Source organism: Choloepus didactylus, chromosome 9, assembly GCF_015220235.1.
Source record: "Choloepus didactylus isolate mChoDid1 chromosome 9, mChoDid1.pri, whole genome shotgun sequence".
Lineage (NCBI taxonomy): Eukaryota > Metazoa > Chordata > Mammalia > Pilosa > Megalonychidae > Choloepus > Choloepus didactylus.
This window is the reverse complement of record NC_051315.1, coordinates 77,103,675-77,127,182: the sequence shown is the minus strand read 5'-3', so window position 1 is coordinate 77,127,182 and position 23,508 is coordinate 77,103,675. Positions and strand designations below refer to the sequence as shown.

Genomic DNA, 23,508 nt, shown 5'->3' with positions numbered 1-23,508 from the left:
TTACGCTTTGTGTATTTATATTGTGTAGAAGGTTTGGGAAGTTTTCCCCAACAATTTCTTTGACTACTCTTTCTAGACCTTTACCCTTCTCTTTCCCTTCTGGGACACCAATGAGTCTTAAATTTGGATGTTTTATTTTATCTATCATATCCCTGAGATCCATTTTGATTTTTTCAATTATTTTCGCCATTCTTTCTTTTGTTCTTTCATTTTCTGTTCTGTGCTCATCGAGGAGGCTGAGTTATTGTTCAACCTCCTCTAATCTTGTATTATGAGTATCCAGAGTCTTTTTAATTTGGCCTACAGTTTCTTTAATTTCCATAAGATCTTCTATTTTTTTATTTACTCTTGCAATATCTTCTTTATGCTCTTCTAGGGTCTTCTTTATGTCTTTTATATTCTGTGCCATGCTCTTCTTCAAGTCCTTTATATCCTGTGCCATGCTCTCATTGCCTGTCTGTAGTTCTTTGATTAATTGGGCCAAGAACTTTGTGTCTTCTGATCTTTTGATTTGAGTGTTTGGGTTCGGGTTCTCCATGTTGTCTGGTTTTATCATATGCTTTAAGATTTTCTGTTGTTTTTGGCCTCTTGGCATTTGCTTTACTTGATCTTTAATCTCTTAGAATTGCAGCTTGGTGGCATACACTTTCTCTAACTAACCAGCAGATGGTGTCCATGAGTCACTTATTCCCCTGAAGTCAGTTCTCCCCAACTTTGTGGTATGCAGGGATCTGATTCTTGTGGGGTCCAATTGGTGCACTTAATTTGGGTGTGTTGTTGGTGCTGTCTGCCCTCAATGAGGGGCGTGTGACTGAGCGGTTAGGAAGGAAGGGCAGGTTTAATAATCAAACCTCCCAGGTGTTCCCAGAGATTTAAGACTGTTCTCTGCCGCTGACACAAAAGTCCTTGGTATTGGTGTAGGTTCCCTGGGATTTCCGAGCGGATCCCCCCTCCCTGCTGTGCTTTCCCAGGACCTCTGCTGAGGCGGGGAGGACCATGCCACGTCACAAGTGAGCGCCGGCCTCCAGGGAAGCCCTGGGCCGCCGGGCTGTGTAGGGGCGTTCCCAGCCTGCTTCAAAGATGGTTGAATGGGACGCGTTAACTTCCCCCTTTCTGCACAGCTCCACTCTCCCAGCTCCGGGACAATCAGCCATGGGTGTATTCAAGTCAACTGTCCACAGCCGATACTGTGTCTTGTGAGCAGTGCTGCGGGAAAGACTCCGTCAGGCTGGGTTTCTTGGCTCGGCTCTGTGCTGTGTGTTTGGCCCTGGGCAGTAGTAGCCCCGCCCACTAGGGAGACGGCTGCAAGTCGTGCGTTTTTGTTTTTTTTTTTTTTCTCTCCTTTTGGCTCCCCCTTTGCTCCCCTGGACCTGAGACAATCAGCAGTGGGTGTGGGAAGGGGTATCCTCCACCCCAGACACTGAGGCATTAGTCCAGACCACTCCCGTCTTATCTGCAGCTGTTCCCAGGCTTCTTTTTTTTTTTTAAAACGCCAACCCACCATTTCCCCACACTGCAGCATGGCCGAGGGATTCAGCCGACTCAGTCACTCGTTTCAGAATGCAGACTCCTGGTTTCACCAAATGCACATTCCCTGTGGCTTTCGCAGACCTTGTCCGGCTGGTGCTACTCTGGAAGTGGTGTTCTTGGTCACTTTCTGGATTTTTATCTAGTGTTTTCCACGGAGGTGATTTTTGCTCCATCTCACCTAGCCGCCATCTTGCTGACTCCTATTTAATCTTTATGTAAGTATTATAATATTAATATCAAACTTCGTAAAGTCAGCTGCTGGCTCTCTGAAGTGCCTGGTCTCACAACCCCATCCCTAACTCACCCCTCCCCAGCTCTATGCAGTTAGTGGCTTCACAAATTGAATGCAGCTGAAGCTGCTGACATCGACACCACACCATCTGAGATAAAGCCAACCCAAAGAGGAAGAAAAAAAAAACAGTACTGGCAGTGGGGGTAGAGATTGAAAGATGAGAGAGGAACAAGAAAACTTTAATAAGAGAAAACTTTAAAAATAAATCACAGGATGTTAGAACCGTACAGTCCAATACAGTGGGCCACATGTGGCTATTTAAATTTAAATTAAATAAAATAAGGAATTTAGTTCCTCAGTCAAATTTCAAGAGCCAGGCAGGTGCACGTGGCTAGTGGCTGCCACACTGGACTAAACAGAAGCACATCCCCATTTGACAGCTCTGCTCCACAACTTTTTAAATGTCAGCAGCATTCGCAGGATAACTGAAACATTTAATGGTCTCAAAAGCAGGCGCTAGAGGAATACTGAGGGGCAGAACATATTATGACCCCTCCCTCCTGAATCCACTGAATCTTGTTGATGAATACCCCCCAGCACAGCACATTTCATTTGTGATAGTATATATTGTTGCCAGTCTTATAATAAACATTTTTATTTTGAGCATCCTTTAAACTTACCCATGGAAAACAGTGGCAGATATCTTAGACTGGCTTCCCCAGAATGCAGGCCCTGAGACAATGATTTGAGTACAAATCTTTTATTTGGGAGATAATTCCAAGTAATGATTACCACTAAGGGAATGAAGTAGTAAAATAAAAGAAGGAGGGGAGCCAACCCAGAATGTGTTAATGAGCAGGTTATCACGGGGGCAACTCCAGCTCTGTCTCACTGGGGACAGAACCTAGCTCAGAGTTCTTCTGACTGAGCCAAGGAACCCTGGGTATTTATGTACCAATTTTTATCCATCACTGGTTGAGGACTTAACCCAAACCTGCTTCATGCACCAAGAGAGGCCCTTGTGCAGTCACAGGTACACGCAATAGGAAACACACACCTGAAACAGAACCTGTGAAAGCCGTCGGTCTGGGGTACTGACAGCATGGGCTAAAGCAGGCAAAAAAAAAAAAATACCCACCTTACCAAAACACCTATCTGCCCTTATCACTGTGATTTCTGGCTGATGCCCCCCAACTGAAATGAACCTAAAAAGGAAAACAATTTGACACAACTGAAACTGTCACAATTACAGTCTGTCTGAAGGTGATTTTCAAAAGCAGAGTTCCAGTTTTGTTGCAACAAGTGGTAAAAAGGGTGGAACAAGTGTGAATGTACAGATGGAGTACAGAGTGTTTTTTAAGGTGATTACTCATGGGTGTGTTGTTAAATAAAATTTTAAAAATTCCATCATTCACTTAACTTTTAGATCATGACAGCCTTAAATAAGTGTGTTAATGCTGCTGACTTGGGCATAGAGATAGTTTAAGTATTTATTTAAATTTTATTCATAGAGAAAAGCAAATATATGTGAAAAGAAAATTTTACAACAATTTACTCCAATATATAACCATTTTACACCTCAACAATAATTGAAACTTTTGACCAGTTCGATAAGAATGAATTGCTCAAATTGTGAAGATACATGTAAAGCTCTTTGAAACAAATTTCCATTTTAAAATGTATTTTTTTTAAATCTTCATTTTATTGAGATATATTCACATACCACACAGTCATACAAAACAAATTGTACATTCGATTGTTCACAGTACCATTACATAGTTGTACATTCATCACCTAAATCAATCCCTGACACCTTCATTAGCACACACACAAAAATAACAAGAATAATAATTCAAGTGAAAAAGAGCAATTAAAGTTAAAAAGAACACTGGGTACCTTTGTCTGTTTGTTTGTTTCCTTCCCCTATAAAATGTATTTTTAAATTTGCAAAGTTACATGATAATCATAACTCATTTCTATATCTTGCTTACCCCTCCACTGAATCAGAAGTACCCTGTAAATGAAATTTCCATTAATTTGAATTAATAAATGCAGAAGACTCTGGTATAATCTTTCTTTCATTAGATCAAAGGGAATTGCTTATCAACATTTTAATAACTAGATTTGTGTTTCAAAGGTGATATGTATCCTCTGAAGCTTAGTTGAACATCAATTATCTAAATAGTATTTGATGAATGATTTACTATAAATGATTACAGCATGTAAAAATTAAATAATACCTGATTTATTGAGAATAATTCCAGTTGTATACAGAAAATTGTCCACTTTCAAAAATTGTTGTAGGACTGTAAGATATCCTGTAATGTTGCTAATATGATGGTTGGTGGGTAGTTTAATCAAGGCTTTTGAAAACTGAACACTTGGTTGAGATTTGGCATCTGGAAAAAGGAAACCTCAATTAACAAACAGACAAAACAAATACATATTAAGTACAGCCTCATTTGTCAAGATATTTTACTTTTAAAGAAGCACTTGTAATTATCTCTAAACATCACTGACATATCATCATATAATTATTATTTTAAATTCAGAACTGACGAAATAAGATCTCTCTTTAGATCCCACAGGTTGCCTTTATACTATAGAATCCTTGATTCTGCTGCCCAATATATATATATTTTTTGGGTAACAGTAACCTGATTTCTCTAGATGGGAATCTAGAGAAAAACTACTCACCACAATTGTACTTGGTGTTTTATCTCTGTAACAGATGCATGGCAGGATGGGCTGAGGCCAATCAGAAGCATTTCATTATTCCCTTGGCCACAGTGATTTGTTCAATGATGGGCCCTTGCCCCAGTCATATGTAAGTTTTGCAGGGACTTCTGGAGGACAAGACCTCACCGAATTTTAGGTGAGCTGATATGTATTTGGGAGTTGCTACAGATATTTTGTTACCAAAAAGGGAGAACCTGTTTGGGAATGAATTTAATATTCAAGGAGTGGAGAGTTGAGAAAAGGAGAGAGAAAAATCTCAATGATTTCAACTGAGGCCCTGATCAAGCCATGTCTAAGGTTGCCCCTACCTCTACACTTATTAATTAGTTGATAAGTAAATAAATAAATACCTCCTTTTTGCTTAAGCTACTTTAGGACTGGGTTTTCTGCAACTTGCAACAGATAAGAGTCTTTGGTGATATTCAAATATATACCTAAGTGGGTAGGTTTCTGATAGAGAAACTTAAAACTGCTTACACTTAAAACTGTTGCATTAAAATTCTTCCAAAGGTCAGATAAATATCACATTTTAATAACTATGAAGTGACTATCTTCTATCATAAATTATGGAGTGAGAACTCAGTGACAATGTTGATATTTCTGTAATCAATACATTTTATTTAACAATTCAAGGGCCAGTCAATTCTGAAATCATTAAAACCAAAAATTATCAGAAACATCTGCTTTTGCTTTGGACTTTCATAAATTCACTGGTAAAGACAGAAGCCACTGGTCAAATTATTAGGGTGAAAAAGAAGTATCAGTTTTTAAAGAGTTACATGACGATTGATGAATACAATAATGCAAGGTAATTCTCAAAATCAGTTTATGGTTTATTTTTTATGACTGAAGCTAGGAAAATAATCAAGATAATGATTAAGGGATATATGAAAAAACAACACAATCAGAATATATTCTCCTTTGGTTGAGCTGTTTGAAGGCCCAATCTCATACTTTCTTATCACCTATAGGTATAATCTACAACTTACTCTTTTAAAATATGTGGCTTAATGTTGTTGAAAATACAAATTTCTTACAAATGAAAAAAGGTTCACTAAGGACAATATCTAGCTGAGCTTCTTTAAGATTTTGTACATCACTCAAGTTTCCAATTTCTCCTGCTCCTTTTGCCTGCAAACACATTCACTTAGGCCTAACACACTTTCATTGTACAAACTGAGCACCTTTCTAATCAAATCTTGCAAGGAAAAATACAAAAGTTTTATCGAGGTTAGGGGGTGAGGATGTGTTTTTTCTATGAAAAGATTTCACATCATCAGAATATCCATCCTTCCTTGTTGGCCTTACCAATAGGACAACTATTTGGGAAGAGGCAGTAAAAGGAAGTGACCTGAGAAGTCAAGAAAGCTTGTCCTGTTCTCACAGAGACAAGCCAAAGCATGGCCAGTACAAATGTGCACTCACCATGGCTTGGCACAGTGACCCATTTCATGTATTCCAGTAGAAACTACAATTTGCAACAGGGTTTGAAGAGCCCAGTAAGAGTAGGAATATGTCAAAACAAAACCAAAATAAATAAAACACTGAAGAGGACTTTGGAGAACGTGATTTCAATATAGCCAGCAGAAAATGAAGCATCTCTCTCCATGTATGTGGTTCCCATTTACTTTTTAATCCTTCCACACGCAATTCCACATCCATCCTTTCTGCCACGCACCTGCAAATTCCATGGCTCAAAATCTGCCAAAAGCCTTGGCATTTCAAGAGTGAGAGATTCTACAGCCTCACTCAGTAAATTATTCCAAGACTAATCAAGTCCTACTTTAATTTTTTCCCCAAATAACAGTATTAGGAATAAGTAAGAGGTCACTTCTGAAAATGAAAAAAATTTTCACAAATCTTTTTATCATGACTCTATCAGACCCTATTTTGATGAATTTCTGCTTTTATCAGACTTTCCTACTGATGCTTTAGTCCTAAACATTAATTCCCCAATATAAAACAAAGAAAGAAAGAAACAAACAAAAAAGCAAATAATCATTTATGGATGTTTTACATGATATGCAGTAAGACCTCCTGCTGGAGACAGGAAAGAAAGTGACCTACAAATTAGAAAGCCTCAAAGGTCTGAGAAGCATATGTGTAATCCTTTTCCCAATTCCACTAACCACTCGAGTCCCAAGGGGAAGAATAAAAGATGAGACTTGTAAAGAAGGGCAGAATTTTCTTCCAATATTTCTGAAAGTCAAACATTCCTATTTGAGAGACTAAAACAGTAAAGGAGAGAATGATTTCTCCTACACAAAAGAAACCCATACCAAAGTTTGATAGTGAAATGAGAATCAGTTTAGATCAACTCATAGTCAATACTAATCATCCCTGATCAACTCAGGTTTTTTCCAAGCTATAATAAAAACAGATTCTTTAGTGAAGAAGTACAGTTACATAATAATCACTTCACTAATTATTCACTATTATTCACTTCACTAATGAATAATTCACTTCATTAGTGAAGAAGTACACTTACATAATAATCAAGTGTTTATTTATCAGCTAAGAAGTGTTTTACTTACCAGCTAATTTTCCAGTAATTAAAACAGTGTCTTCAAATAGCCATATATTTGCTTGGTTTTGCGGGAACAGTGAAAGTGTAACTGATGAATATACTGTGAAATATAGCACAATCAGAACATTTTATTAAATGTGGCAAAAAAAAAAAAAAAAAACTGGGACAAGTATAGTTCTGTTCCAACAGGTCCTAAAAAGTGGGGGAAAAAACAAACTATGTGATGGGAGGAGCAATTCAAAATAAATAAAGAAGAATGAATGTAAAATATGATGGAGGAAAAAAGAGGATCACAGTAAAGAGAAAAAAACACCAGGTATCACTGTTTTATTTTACTAATCTTTTCCATTTCATATAGTAGATTGTACCAAGGCAATCAATCATGTTCTGTAACTAACCACAGATATATATGGTCAAGTTAAAAGGTTGGATAGCTCTTGGCTATCTTCTCTACATAACTGTTACTTTTTTACTTAAGATTTTGAAATTGTTTTTTCTTGGTTACATGAGTCAAGTTTCTCCAAGTTAGAAACTATATCCACTCTTCATTTTTCCTTTCCCATATAAGAGTGCAATGCTCTTCTTCACAGGGTATGGTTTGCCAGACGACTCTGAGTTGGCAAAGGAGGAAATGGTTTAACACACAAAATGATTTATAAGCAACCCTTTAGTACTCACACAGGATGGGGCTGGGTCTGAATACTAGGGAAGGCACCCGGATTAACTGGTGGAATGAGTAAATGTAGATCACCTGAAAGATGACTTAATTATTTCAAGATTGGGAGCAAGAAGCTGGGACAAAATACCAAATGCCAAAAGTAACAATGCCAAAAAATCATTTTATGGCAAGAACAGATCAAATAAGCTTACCGACCCTGCAAAAGAAAAATAAGTTTTGAGGAGTTACCAAAAGCATGTGTTTTCATCTGATATCTCTCCTGTATGCTATGTAAGTACTTAAAATTAATAGAAATAGTGTAATATCCCAAACCTCTTATGAGAGGATAAGCTATGTTTGCATGGAAACACATTTACTATTTTAAGTTACTTCAAAGAAAATATGGAGAAACTAGGGTAAAAACCAAAAGTACACACTGATGTAGGGGTAGAAGTAAATGATCATTGCAGTATTACCATAGAGACAACCATGAGTAATAATTTGGTATAGCTCTTCCTAGATTTTTCCTGTGATTTTTAAAATAGAGAGTATGACAATGTATTCAGAATATTTTCACACTTTTTTCACTTAAGATAATATCATATGCACTTCTCACTCTCAATAAAAACTTTTCATAACATGGCTTTTAATGTTTCATATTACGTTTATTGAGGCATCGAGATTTACTGAATCACTACACTAATATTGCATCGATTGTTCCCATTTTTCACTATTATTATAAAAATAATCTTTGAATAAACATTGTTGTGCATGAATATCTGTCCATTTTCTTATTTATATGTTGGTCTTTAGAAAAGATTCCTTATAGTGAAATACTGGATGAAAGATTAGGAAGACTTTGAACAGTTTTGAAATATATATTTCCAAATTGTTATTCAGATAACGCTGGGGACTGAATCACATCCCCAACAGAAGACATGTTCAGGTCCAAACCCCTGGTCCTGTGGGAGTGAACCCATTTGTAAGCAGGACTTTTGAAGATAATATTAGTTAAGGTATGCCCAAAGAGCATGAGGGGGGCCTTAATCCATTATGGCTGATGTCCTTATTAGCAAAGGAAATCAGACACGGAAAGAGAAGCCACAGGAAGAGCCAGAAGGGGGAAGCCAATGGAACCCAGAAGAGGAAGAAGACGTCACACCATGTGCACTGCCAAGTGACAGAAAACCCAAGGACCAAGCATCACCAGCAACCAGCCCCCCAGAATGCTATCAGGAAAAAGCAGTGCCTTGCTGACACCTCCATTTTGGACTTCTCCTAGCCTCAAAACTGTGAGCCAACAAATTCCAGTTGTTTAAGCCAATCCACTGAATGGTATTTGTTTTAGCAGCTAGGAAACTAATACAGATAATTTTGCCAATTTATACTCCCACAAACAGGGCGTGAGAATGTTGATCTCACTTTGTTTTGTCAATATTGAGTATAATCATTTATAAGAAATTTTCTAAAGTGAAAAATCTAAGAAATATGTATTTCTTTAGTTTACAGATCTTAAGATTACCAGGGAGACATTCTGTACACGTTTATTAATCACTTGTATTTCCAATTTTGAAAACTGCCAGGCCATGGTTTTGTGCATTTACTTTATTTAAGTAGGCTCTTGTTACCATATATCAGGAGCACTGCCAGCAGTTTCCTAGCAGGAGTCCCTGAATCAACTCAAGCCCTGCTTTTGGCCTATTCATTATACACTGCTGAGTGACTCTCACTGCCAAACAACTTACACACAATGTGCTCAAGATGTTACAGTACCTGCCTTATTATTTAGCACATGAATCTAAACTGCTTGTCTCATCTTTTGAAGATGTCATCACCTGGCCCTGCTCATCCTTTGAGTGCACCCCTCCCCTTACTGCCACCTGCAGACAAGCTTTACACCACAGCAGAGCCTTACTCAGGATTCCTTCAAACCTCTTTAAGAGGAAAAATGCCTTCATGTTTTCTTCAAACTGGCACTCCCTTCTAATCTCCTTAAATTGACTTCTCATGTTCAGTATACCAGAACAGATGTCCAAAACAGAGGAAATATCATTTACATTTAATGAAGGGAAAACATTACGTGCTTACTTGGCATTCTTCCAGTCTTCCAAGGCAGTGGTGTCAACACGTAGCCATCTTTGTAGGCAATAATAGTTAAGCTGAGCCCTAGTTTATAGGGTACGTTTATGAACACTGCTCCATTATTTTTAGTTAGTGTGGAATTTGTCTTCTTGTAGTTTACAAACACTTCTACAACAGCTTGACTCAGGTACTGATGACTGATGATGTCATTCACCTGGACTTTCAGCATAAATACAGATACTGAAAGAAAAAGAAAGCCACAAATTGCAGGTTAGATCCTAGAACGCATATGTCACTATATTTTAAAAGACATGACAAGACATCTAAAAAACTACAAAACTGGTTAAATTTAGGAAATAGCTATGTATAGGTGATGGAACAAAAGAAGCATAAAGACATTCCAATAAATTCATTAGTCTTCCTCAAACTAAATAAATTTGAATATTTATTATTAATAAGGCACAATATTTTTATTCCATTTTTCTACCAATTAAAAGAAAAAAATGATGGCAGTGAATAATTGAAAGACAGAGGTTTTCCTCAAGAATAAAGCATTTTTACTTCCTCTCTCTAATTCTAATGTTATTAAATCATGTAAATTTAATACTAATTCCCAAGTAGCCAAATTTCTTAGAATAAAATGTCACCTAAACAAACCCATTTGTGCATGGCTAGGTCCTTTATTTTATTCTGTTGTCTGGAAAAGAGGGGGTATTTTTTAGTTCCAGGTGTACAAAACATCAAACAAAAATCTTTCTCTAAAATATCAAAAAGTATTATCTGTTAAATATATAAGAAAACATACCAGCATAATAAATTGAGGAAAATGTGAATTAAAGCTTGCTTCCACTTAAATCTTCACTTTATTCCTTGAGTACCGATTTTGATGATATGTTCATGGATCCTGAGTCAACAGTATAGATTTTAATTTTTTTCTTTGCACTGTTCTCAAAAAATAACATTTACTAATGGTAATTACTGGCTGCAAAAGAACTTGTACCACCATGAAAATGGCATTGTAAAGCATGTACACAACCTCTTTGCCAAAGATGCTTTCTCTTCCACTGCAAATAGACTTTGGAATCAGTCAAAATCCATCTTTGCCATTCCTTAGTGTGTATCTTTGGGTAAGTTACTCACCTCTTTTACTCATCTGTAAAATCAGGAGAATAGTAACTACTTTGAAGTAATACAATGAAATAATGCAAATGATGTGCTTAGTACAGTGTCTGCCTGTCCCTTAATAAATGTGAGGTTATCATTAGTAATAACAATTATTACCCCACATAGGAGACCACTTCAGAAGCTTCAGAGTACACTGATAAGAAATATCTCAAAAGACTTGATTATGCTACTATGCAGATGCATAGACAAACCCATTTTTACTCAAAATAATAATTTTTATAAAGAACAGACATCAAATAAAAAATCCTAATCAATGCCGATTGAGCCAGAACATTGCTACCAAATTGTTGTTAGGCCTTGACTATTCTAAATTAGTTAAAATAAACTGGACTTTAAATTGCTTCTGGATCCTAACAAAGACTTTTTAAATACAAATAGAACCACTATAATAATTGCTCAGTCCTAGGGAAGGTATGATTCAGCAAATTGGAAAAGAGCTCTGATCCTTCATCAGTCTAAACATGAAGTTAAATGTTATCCAAACACTATTCCCTATATATTCATCTCTATATATTCAGACACAAGCAAATTTTTGGTATATTTCCTCTTATATAAAATAATAATTATATATAAATAATGTGCTGAGGGTTAATGAGCCAGGTACTGAGCACTGTGAAGGATACTGTCGTTTTCTTCAGTTTACATATTGGTAACAAAGAGTGAGCACGGTTTGTAAATTAGCCATTGTCAACCCACAGTAGATGAAGCAACAGGATACAAACTTGGCACCATCTCTCCTCAATGCTTGTGCTCTTAAACTATCACACTACAACTGCTTAATTATACCCTACAGCAACTCTATTCCCAGTTTACTGTGTAGGAAGAGGAAGAACTGATTGAGAAAAGGAGAGAAAAAGGAAGATTATGTTCTGGACAACCGTATCTTAAAATGGGGGTACCATTAGTGTGTCTGAAACACTATTAATTTCTAGGATAATTATATTCATATATATATTCAAAAGTAAATATGGAAATGAGATTCCAAAGCAAAATATAGGTAACTAAACTTTATCCACACCTCTGAATTTTTTAATGATAATAAATAACCTTGAAGAAGGTCAAATTATTTGTAAGTAGTCATTACTATCACTAATTTTATTAGACACATTTAGGAGACTCAAGCACTAAAAGGTCAAATAGGACTTGGGCCTTGACTCCAACTATTCCTCAAATTATTTAACTATTTTTTTCAGTAATATCATAAATTCAGCTCATAACTGTTATTTCACTCTAAAATTTTTAAAAAATCATGTTTGTAATAATTTATAATCAAAATATGAAGAAAGGTTGGAAATAAATATATCTTCCTGGAGCCAAGCCTTTTATATAGATTATCACAAAAATCTCAATATAACTTTGTATAATACATAATAATGAGTTCAATGACTTTCCCAAGAAGGAAATGAGGATTTGAACAGGATATACAAACTTCCCAAAGTCTCACCAAAATTAAGAGGCCACGCCAGCCTTCAAGTTCACCCATGAATGACTCTAAAGCCTTCTTTGAACCATGTAATAGTGAGTTTTGGGGTTACACTACTAAAATTAATTCATGGAATATACGATTGTGATCATTTACAAGAACTCAAATTCTTGTTTAAAGTCGATTAAAAAGATAAAAATGTTTCCCCTGGCCACACACACACCCTTATGCCAAACCATGGCTTCTAAGGGTTAAAAAAATAAAATAAAATGTTGTAATAAATAATACATGATGGGCTCATGAAATGGTCCATCCAATACAAAAAAACTATTTATGAGTGTAGAGGACAAGTAGCTGCTGTCCAATTTAAAATCTCACTGCCCAGTCCCTAATCTTTCCACCCTAATTTATTGAGCCATTAGCATGAAATACCTTACTAATGCTGGTCAGACAAACTCTATCAAGAGCGTGCAAGGTGAATGACAATACAGAAACTAAAGATTGCTGGAGCTGAATCATCTTACAGAAAAAGTCTACTGGCTTCTACTTACTGTGCTTCCCAAAGCTTCCCTGTTCCCTCACCTTCCAGAAGTTCGGTTGTGCTAATCTGTAAGCTACATCATAATCCTTTCTATAAATTCCCTTTATTGCTTGTAGCCAGAGTCAGTTTCTGCTGCTTGCTTCCAAAAATCTTAAATGATGTAGAGTGCAGGGAGAACCTAAGATGGCGGCTAGGTGAGACAGGGCAAAAAAACACCTCTGTGAAAAATACTAGATAAAAACCAGAAAGTGACCCAGAACACCAGTTCCAGCAACGCACCAGCTGGACAAGGTCTGCTAAATCCACAGGGACCATGCACTAGGTGAAACTGGGAGTCTGCATTCTGAAATGAGTGAATGAGCCAGCTGAAAGTCCAGCGGCTGCACTGCGGTATGGGGAAATGGTGGGTTGGCATTTGGAAACGGACTAGTTCTTTTAAAAAAAAAAACAAAAAAACCCAGGAGCGGCTGTGGATACAACTGGGAGAACCAAGCAGTGAGGCACGGCAGGAGCGGGCTGGGCCAACACCTCAGTGTCTGGCGTGGAGGATAGCCCTTCCCACACCTGCTGCTGATTGTCTCGGGGCCAGCGGAGCAGAGGGGAGCCAAAAGGAGAAAGAAACCGCTCCCCTTGCAGCCATCTCCCCGGCAGCCTGGGGACGCTCCTGCCCAGGGCCAGACCCACAGCCCAGAGCCACGCCAAGAAACCCAGTGCGACGGGGAGTCTTTCCCACAGCACCACGCACACGCCACAATATCGGCCATGGACAGTGGCCTTTAGTAATTGTCCCAGAGCTGGGAAGGTGGAGCCATGCGAAAAGAGGGAAATTAACACATCCCATTCAGCCATCTTTACAGCAGGCTGGGAATGCCCCAGCATGCCCGGCGGCTCAGGGCTTCCCTGGAGGGCCGGCGCACACTTGTGACATGGAACAACCTTCCCTCAGCAGAGGTCCTGGAAGAGCACGGCTGAGAAGGGGGACCTGCTCGGAAATCCCAGGGACCCTATGCCAATACCAAGGACTTGCGGGTCAGCGGCAGAGACAATCTGTGACAAGACTGAAATGAAGGCTTAGGCTCTTGCAACAGCCTTAAATCTCTGGGAACACCTGGGAAGTTTGATTATTAAAGCTGCCCTGCCTCCCTAACCACCCAGACACATGCCCCACATTCAGGGCGGACAGCACCAACAACATACCCAAATTTAGTGCACCAATTGAACCCCACAAGAATCAGATCCCCACACACCACAAAGACAAAGTTGGGGAGAACTACCATGAGGGGAATAGGTGACTCACGGATGCCATCTGCTGGTTAGTTAGAGAAATTGTATGCCACCAAGCTGTAGTTCTAACAAAATAGAGATCAAGTAGAGCAAATGCCAAGAGGCCAAAAACAACAGAAAATCTTAAAGCATATGATAAAACCAGACAATATGGAGAACCCAAACCCAAACACCCAAATCAGAAGATTAGAAGAGACACAGTACTTGGCGCAATTAATCAAAGAACTAAAGACAGACAATGAGAGCATGGCCCAGGATATAAAGGACATGAAGAAGAGCATGGCCCAGGATATAAAGGACATGAAGAAGAGCATGGCCCAGGATATAAAGGACATGAAGAAAAGCATGGCACAGGATATAAAGGACATAAAGAAGACACTAGAAGAGCATAAAGAAGACATTCCAAGAGTAAATAAAAAAAAGAAGGTCTTATGGAAACAAAAGAAACTGTTGGCCAAATTAAAAAGATTCTGGATACTCATCATTCAAGATTAGAGGAAGCTGAACAACGACTCAGCCTCCTCAAGGACCACAGAATGGAAAATGAAAGAACAAAAGAAAGAATGGGGAAAAAAATTGAAAAAATCAAAACGGATCTCAGGGATATGATACATAAAATAAAACGTCCAAATTTAAGAATCATTGGTGTCCCAGAAGGGGAAGAGAAGGTAAAGGTCTAGAAAGAGTATTCAAAGAAATTGTTGGGGAAAACTTCCCAGACCTTCTACACAATAGAAATACACAAAGCATAAATGCCCAGTGAACTCCAAATAGAATAAATCCAAACAAACCCACTCCAAGACATATTCTGATCAGACTGTCAAATACAGAAGAGAAGGAGCAAGTTCTGAAAGTAGCAAGAGAAAAACAACTCACCACATAAAAAGGAAACAACATAAGACTAACTAGTGACTACTCAGCGGTCACCATGGAGGTGAGAAGGCAGTGGCATGACATATTTAAAATTCTGAGAGAGAAAAATTTCCAACCAAGGATACTTTTTCCAGCAAAACTCTCCTTCAAATTTGAGGGAGAGCTTAAATTTTTCACAGGCAAACAAATGCTGAGAGAGTTTGCCAATAAAAGACCTGCCCTACTTCAGATACTAAAGGGAGCCCTGCTGACAGAGAAACAAAGAAAGGAGAGAGAGAGAGAGAATTTTAACAGACATATATAGAACATTATATTCCAGGTCACCGGGACACACATTCTTCTCTAGTGATTACAGATCTTTCTCCAGAATGGACCGTATGCTGGAACATAAACCAAGCCTCAATAAATTAAAAAAAAAAAAAAAAAAAAAATTGAATTTGTTCAAAGCACATTCTCTGACCACATGGAGTACAAATAGAGGTCAATAACCATCAGAGACTTAGAAAATTCACAAACACCTGGAGGGTAAAAATGAGGGGGAGATGAAAACATTTCCAGATAATCAAAAGCTGAGGGACTTCATCACCAGTAGATCAGTCCCATAAGAAATGCTAAAGGGAGTTAAGCAGGCTGAAAGGAAGGGACACTAAACAACTGATTGAAACTACATGCAGAAATAAAGATTTCCAGTAAAGATCACATGGTAAATATAAATACCAATACTACTGTATTTTTCATTTGTAACTCCACTATTTACTTCCTACAGGATCTAAAATACATAAACTGTAATGATAAATCAGTGGTTTTGGACTGAATATAAAATATGTAATTTTTGACAAGAACTACATAAAGGAGGGGGAATGATGGAGTATAGGAACATAGTTTATGTGTCCTATTGAAGTTAAGTTGGTATCAAAGAAAAACAAGATTGTTATAGATTTAAGGGATTAAATTTAAGCCCCACGGTAAACACAAAGAAAGTATCAGAGAATATGACCAAAGAGATGAAAAGTACAGTATGGGTTACGAGAAGTGGGGAAAGGGGCAATGGGGAGTTAAGAAATGAGTGTAGGGTTTTTGTTTGGGGTGAAGGGAAACTTCTAGAAATGGATGGTGGGAAAGTGATAGCATTGCAACATTCTAAATGTTATTAATTCCACTAATGGAATGCAAGGGAGGAGGTGGAATGGGAAGATTTAGGCTGTACATCTGTTTCTAGAATTGAAAAAAAAAAAAAAAAAAAAAAGGCAGTCTAAATAGATGACAATTAAATGCCAAGGATGGGATCTGAGGATAGAGGAGAGGAGGCTCAAAGGGACACAGACGGGACATAAGAAAAAAAAAAGGAAATATAGAATGTAAGCTTTGTATTAATGTTGAATTTCTTGAACTTCTTAGCTGTGCTAATGGGATTGCATAAAAGAATGTTATTGTTCATGGGAAAGGTATATGTGAATTATATTGTTTGTTCAAGGATGTGTGCAGCTTGCTCTCATATGTTCAGAGGACAGAGCAATAGATGATGGATGATAGATAGGGAGGGAGGGAAAGAAAGAAATGGTGGTGTGACAGGATGTTAAAGTTGGTGGATGGGGTATCGGGGGTGGGGGGTTGGGGTACGCTGGAGTTCTGTGTATAGGGTTTGTACTGTTTTTGCAACTGTTTCTGTTAGTCTGAATTTATTTCAAAATAAAATTAAAAAAAATATATGATGTAGAGTGCAACTGTAGATACAATCTTATTTAATAGGCAACTATTATCTTTTATAAGAGAAGGTAAAGGAAGGAAGGATAGTTTTAGGTCCAAAAAGATGATAATTCATGTGATCAAGAAACTGGACTAATTAAAAGATAAAGGAACTGTAATTTTCTATTACAATTTGAAAATGAGTCTTACTCAACTCAAATATACTTACAATGGCTCCTTGAACATCATATTCAGGAATGTGACTCAATATTTTTATTGATTCATTTGCTCCAGAGCTTAATTTCAGAAATTCTCAGAGCCTTTGGATTTACTGACAAATTATTCTGTGTAGTAAGACCCTAAATTAAATTCATAAAAAAGTCTGCATATCCCATCTGTTTCAACCTTGCAACAATTCAGTTGCCAAAATAAGACACACTAAAACCTCCTGACATTTTCAAGCTGGGTTTGATGCACAAGATGTTTTCTAAAATATTTTCTAATCCAGAATGGATGTTTTTATCTTTTCAAGAATAATAATGACATTAATATAATAAATTTGATGAGAAAATATACATCAAATTTAGAAAAAAAAGATTTGCAAAGGTCAAATCTTCAGCCATCAAAATCACAGTATCCCACTCTGATGGGATCCCCTAAATAAATCCATACATTAGGTTGCTTAATACACTTAATACATAACATAGGCCCAACTAGCAGGAGCCTCTCTAGCTCGACCTGGAAAAAGCTAACTCTTACCTTGCAACTGTCCATCCCTAACCCTCGATTTAGTGACTGCTAACATCATAAAACATAGGTTTTATGTATGCATATGTGCTCTTTTGCGTGATTATATATGTGTGTGTGTGTGTATAATGCACATACATATACACACAGGTTGCATATACATGTATGTGTTTATTCATGTGAGACACACACACATACACCAGGCCCAGTACTAGAAACTTTACACATACTATCTACTTTCATCTAACATAAACCTGCAAGACATTTCCCTGTTTTTAAGGCAAGGAAATTGAGGCTAAAATTTACACCCCTGATAAGGGTATAGCCAATATTCACAGGTTCCGCTTTCCTTTACCTCACACAATCTCTTGTTGAAAAGCTTTAGGGATTTGGTTTTCATCATATTTACCAGTCTGCCTATTTCCTCCCAACCACTGCCAAGAAGAAAATGCTCATTCTTTAAATTTAAATTCTTTAAATCTCTCTTCTCCATCCCCAAGCCTGGGGTGTCTGGTTCCAGAACAAGCAGCAGCAAAAGGAACATTTAAAGACACTAGGTTGCAAGAATAGTCAAAGCCACTAAAGAGGCATGAAAACTCTTTTTTTTCTACAAATAAAAGGAAAAGTTGTAGACAATTACTTGGACATGACTTACAACAGGATGCTTCTGACTTCTGTGGTGTCAACAGTTTGATCAAGCAAACAAGGACGGCAGCCAGAAGCAATATATATGCCTAAGAAATCCCCTTAATAGTTCTCTCCTTCAACAAAAGTACTTTGGCATTTACATCAGGCAGATTCTGTGATAAAATATATGATTTTCAACCAGAGGTGTTTTTGTCTCCAAAATCTGCCTACTCTGGTCCATTGTATTTTTCAGCTTTCCATGCATGCACATGTTATTTTCTCTGTCACTTAATTATTATCATTACAACTTGCCTACATAATCTTCCTTTCAATATGTCACCACTGGTTTAAAAATGGTTCAATATCAAATGATTTCAAGTGTACTCTAAGAAAACATATAATCTAAATGCTGAGAGAAACAAGTAAAAATAAAATGTGCTTCAATAAGCAAAGTCATGAGTTGCTGGGAAAGATTTAACTACCATATGATTAGAAGCATTGCTAAATAGTAAGGAACACTAAAATACAAAAGAAAAATAGGTATAAACTAATGTCTTAGAGCAAGCACATTAGAACCAACACTGTATTATGGTTTTGCTATAGGACACAGATACAAAATTCAAAGTCCAGAAAGGGTTAAAAACTATTACTAAATATTTATTTGGATGACATCTAGAGCTTGAGGTGAGCAGGGATGATAAAATTACTATCCTACTTCTTTTTAAGAAAACTTGATATCATCCTTATAAAGGATGAAACGCCACCTCATTCTCAGATATCTCCAGTAGAAAAACTAGCCCACTGGGTTTCCATTATGTTTCAAGCATCAAGCAATAATTTCATTTCATATACTACAACTCTTTTCCTTTACAGGAAAATCCTGCTAAACCATTACAGGAAGCTTTTATGAAAATATCACAGGTCAAATAAAAAATTAAATATTTTAACAATTAAAAATTCAGAAAACTTCATGGAGGTTTATGCATTATGATGAGAACTAGAAAACAAAAATGAAGAACACAAAAACAGATTTCAATAAAATGGTTGGGAACAATTAGAAATGTTCACCTATATTCATTCATTCAACAGATGTTTATTGAATGCCTACTTTAGGTAAGATCTGCACTAGGTAAGTATTAGGTATACAAATGTTAGTAAGACACAATCCCGCCTTGAAGTTTATTCTGAGGGGAAAACCATGTGAAAAATAACACAGAATTACCACCATAAAGGAAAAAACAATATTTCCTTTACCAACATAAAGGAAAAAAAAAGCAACACAGGCAAGAGAAGGACTTTCTATAGTATGATTCTTCTATGAGATTATGTAGAAATTAATTTAGAATCAGTATATATAACAATTCCTACAATAACTATCCAAAAATATGGATTTATTATGTACTTTGGAATTCAAATGCCCAAAGGGCCATACATTTTCTCCCACTTTCCACAATCTGAGTATTTGGTTCATTCCAGTGGAGACTTCATGATGAGAATCCAAAAGATGCCAGACTTCTGGCTAGTACCCAAATCAAATTTTACTGGAGGCATTTGGAGGCCTAGTTCGCTCCCACTCACCATTTTCACACAAAATATTCAGTCACTGAAAAATCATCATTTATAGCTGGGCATAATTATACAAATATATTAAGATATAAACATAAAACACTGGTTCCAAATTTAAATGTTTATGTATTTAAAACTTTTAGTAGAGCCATAACAATCATCATTTTACAAATGAGAATATCAATTGATTCATAGCATTCAAAATCTTCTGAGATCTGGCCCCCACTTCCCTTTCCAGACTTATTTCCCATCAATCATAGTCTTCTATCAGGGACTGCCAAACTACAGACCAACTCTAGCCCACCAACTGTATTTAAAAGTGTTATTGGTTCACAGCCATGCTCATTCATTTATGTATTGCCTATGGTTGTTTCTGCTATAATGACAGAGTTAATAGTTGCGTCAGAGACCATATGGCCCCAAAAGACTAAACTATTTACTATCTAGTACTTTATGCTCTACTCTGTCATATAAACAGGCCACTGGCCACTATCCAAGCCTAACCTACTTTCCTACTGTAATATCACTATTCATTTCTTTCTTCTATCTTAAATGCCCCCTTTTCATTTCTATCTTTCAAAATCCTAATCCATCTTTCAATGTTTAGGTAAAATGACCTCTCTTCAAATAAATTTGCCCTTATCTCAATATGGTGGGATCTTCTCTTCCATACTGACTGGTCTAATGGCACAGAATATGTATGTTTTACTTCTTTGTGTATTTGTCTTCCCTGTCCGTGAGAGTAGGCTTCTTGACAGCCAATTTTGTTTCAAACTGAGCTTAGTAAAATGTTCAGAATGTATGGATTGAAGCTGAATGGGAGAGGGGTGGAGAAAAACAAAGAAAAAAAAGGGAGAATGAAGGAAGAAAGGTAGAGAAAGCAAGAAGATGCAGAAGATCAGAAGCAGCCAAGCACCCGAGGAAGGAAAGATAACTGTAGCATTTCCACACAGAGGCTCCCTAAAGTTATAGCCAGCTGCCCCAGGATTCAGTGTAAAAGCTTGATCTTAATCCAACTGTTGTCTGTGAGAAATATTTTGCATTAATATAGTAGTTACAACAAATACTAAGACTCCTTTTTCTCTTGGAAATTCATACAACTTTTCTCTACTTTTTCATAAGAATATTTAATCTAGAAATTGTGACTAGAGACTATATATACAGCAAAACCTGCTAAATAATTATCATGCAAGTATATCACAACAAAGATTAAATAATTTTTACTATTACAAAATACCAACAAAGTAGTTTCAAAACTCTTTCTTTCAGAGAAGTAGCACAGATTTCCCATTTTATCAGACCAAGGGCTGAAAGTTTAGTTAAGAGCTGACGAAACCAAAGCAGCTTATAAAGAGAAAAGACCATATTATTATACATTCTGTAAGGCAGAGTAAAAAAGGGCTTAAACCATTTAATCTTCACAGCATTTCAAATACTGATACACAAGTCTCCTTCTTTGACAAGAACAAAAGGGTGCTCAATTAAAAAAAAAAAAAACCCTCAGTAAAATACAAAAGGCTCCTTTTTCATTGCTTAAGTCCCAGATTGGATCCAAAATTCTTACTGATATGAGAGTTTAAAAGCAAAAGAAATCTATATGAGTGTTTGAAGAAAAAAGAAAAAAAAAATATTTGCAATAAGCTGATGTTCATTACAGAGAAAATGTCAAATCTAAGAAAAAATTTAAAAGATAAATTAAGGACATGATCTCAAAAGGTGAAAAATGTCACGGAGCAAATAAAATATGCATTCACTCCCTCAGGACTGAAGGCTTAATTGAGTGACTCATCAAAACCAATGAAATGGGTAACAGAAAGAGTCCTCATAACTGAAGAATTAGCACATAACAGATGACTCAATAGGGAACAAATAAAAGAGATGAACCATTAGTATTTGGACTCGATTCCGTGTTGCCAACCCAGAAGGTCCGTTTTTTTCCAATGGAAATAAATCAATCTGACACAAGCTCCTAAAACATATTGTCTAAGTTCACTCCACAGGCATTTATCGCCCTTTTACCTTTTCTTCCCAACTTTTCAACCTGCTTTAGAATAACTTCCAATTATTTTCACTCACTCACTCACAAATTCATTCAACATACATGTATTAAGCACGTTATATGTGAAGGTACTGGGTGTGGAGCATTAGCAGAATCTACAGCCAGCAGTTCACAGGTGAGATAAAAGTGAAAGATCACTTTATTTATTTAAAATGTCTGAAAGAAGCATTGTATAGAGGCAAGCATGACTGTCACAGAAGTTCTGGTTTCAGAATGGGCCCCTAACTTAGACTAAGGGGTCCAAGAGGGCTCCTTTGTGAGGCAAAACCAGTAATGAATTTTGAAAAAGAGATGTGGGGAAGAGGTGAATAGCATAGCCCCCAAAACATGGGAATTCAATCACACTGCTTATCCTTAACACTCAGTTCAGGCATATACTTAAACCTTCTCCAGGTGACCATGCCCAATTTCAGTGGAGGGAACTGGTTTTCTTCTTCCCTGATATTGATATATCATTAGCTCAGATTGAACTGAGTTACCATCTGAGATCAGGGCCATGCTTGGCATCATTGTGAAAAGAATACTGAGAGGAAGGAGGAGGGAACCTTGTTCTGGGTTACTTCAGCAAGGATTTTTAAAGATTAAGGCAAGAACTACAAGGGTAAGCAGAATATGTGAAGACTCTACCTAAAACAGAAATAACATTAGCTGAGAAAACGCAAGAGCAGAGTATTCCACCTCAGAGGAAAGATGGGAATTTAGTAATTTGTTCAGCAAGCATGTGCTGACTGACATCATTCTTTGACCTAAAGAATGTGCTAGTCTCATGATGTGCCTCCCTGCATCTCTCAGCTCAATTCCCCAATTCTGATACACTCTGGCCGCCCTGCACTTCCTTGAGCATGCCAGGCACGCACTCACCTCTAGGTCTTTGCACAGACTGTTGCTTCTTCCTAGCATTCACCTCCCCCAGATATTCAAATGACTCACTCCCTCATCTCCTTAAGGTCTTTGTCCAAAAGACACCTTCTCATGATCTCTACCTTCCCAATTCCTCTTACTCTATATTTCAGGGTTCTCAAAATCACCTTCAAGTTTGGTGATTTCCCAGCACTTAAACTGCTGTGAGGCAGGTTATACTCACAGCAAGAGTTTATTACATTAAAGGACAAAGTGTAAAGCAACAGGAGAAAGATATGCATCAGCAAAGTCCGGAGAGTTCAAGCACAGGCATCCAAGTTCTCCTTCTGGAACTGCTCAGGATGTGTTTTCTCTAGTTGTGAACTGCAGGGAGAGATCCATGTGTCAGTGAAGGGAAGGCCAATCGCATTTTAGTGTCCAAGTCTGTTACAGGGGCAGTGGCCATGTAGATACACTACTGCTACGTGACCAGCCGTGGTAGCCAAAACACAGGACCCCAGCACAGACACCAGGTGTACATATGAATCTTGCTAAACAATCCTGAGAAGTCCTGACAAGCTAGTACAGCATGCACTATTGTTCCAGGCATATTAAATACCACTAATCAGGAATATAAAGAACATTCCTGGGACCACATTCCCAGGGGCTGACCAAGGGGCAGTCATGGGTCCAGCCACCCCTGGAGACATGCAAGGAATAAGCAACCAGACCTGCTATGTTAACATTCTCCTCACACACTGATCTATTTTTCCCATAATTTTTTTCATACTATCTTCTAACACACTACGTAATTTACCCATTATCTATCTCCCCTACCAGAAAGTGAGTTCTATGAGGTCATGGATTTTTTTCATTTTATTCACTGAGGTATCCTCAAACATCAATACT

At 37.3% G+C, this 23,508-nt stretch overlaps 1 protein-coding gene across 1 annotated transcript in view; it reads right to left on the bottom strand.

Annotated features, from left to right (window-relative positions):
• Positions 1-23,508, bottom strand: part of FAM171B (family with sequence similarity 171 member B) — a 67,374-nt gene that overhangs the window by 15,526 nt on the left and 28,340 nt on the right. Inside the window, exons 2-4 of the mRNA XM_037850367.1 lie at positions 9,775-10,008; positions 7,036-7,128; positions 4,003-4,161 (exon numbers count right to left, since the gene is read on the bottom strand). Of these exons, the coding sequence (XP_037706295.1) occupies positions 4,003-4,161; positions 7,036-7,128; positions 9,775-10,008 (486 nt within the window). The remainder of the gene's footprint in view (positions 1-4,002; positions 4,162-7,035; positions 7,129-9,774; positions 10,009-23,508) is intronic.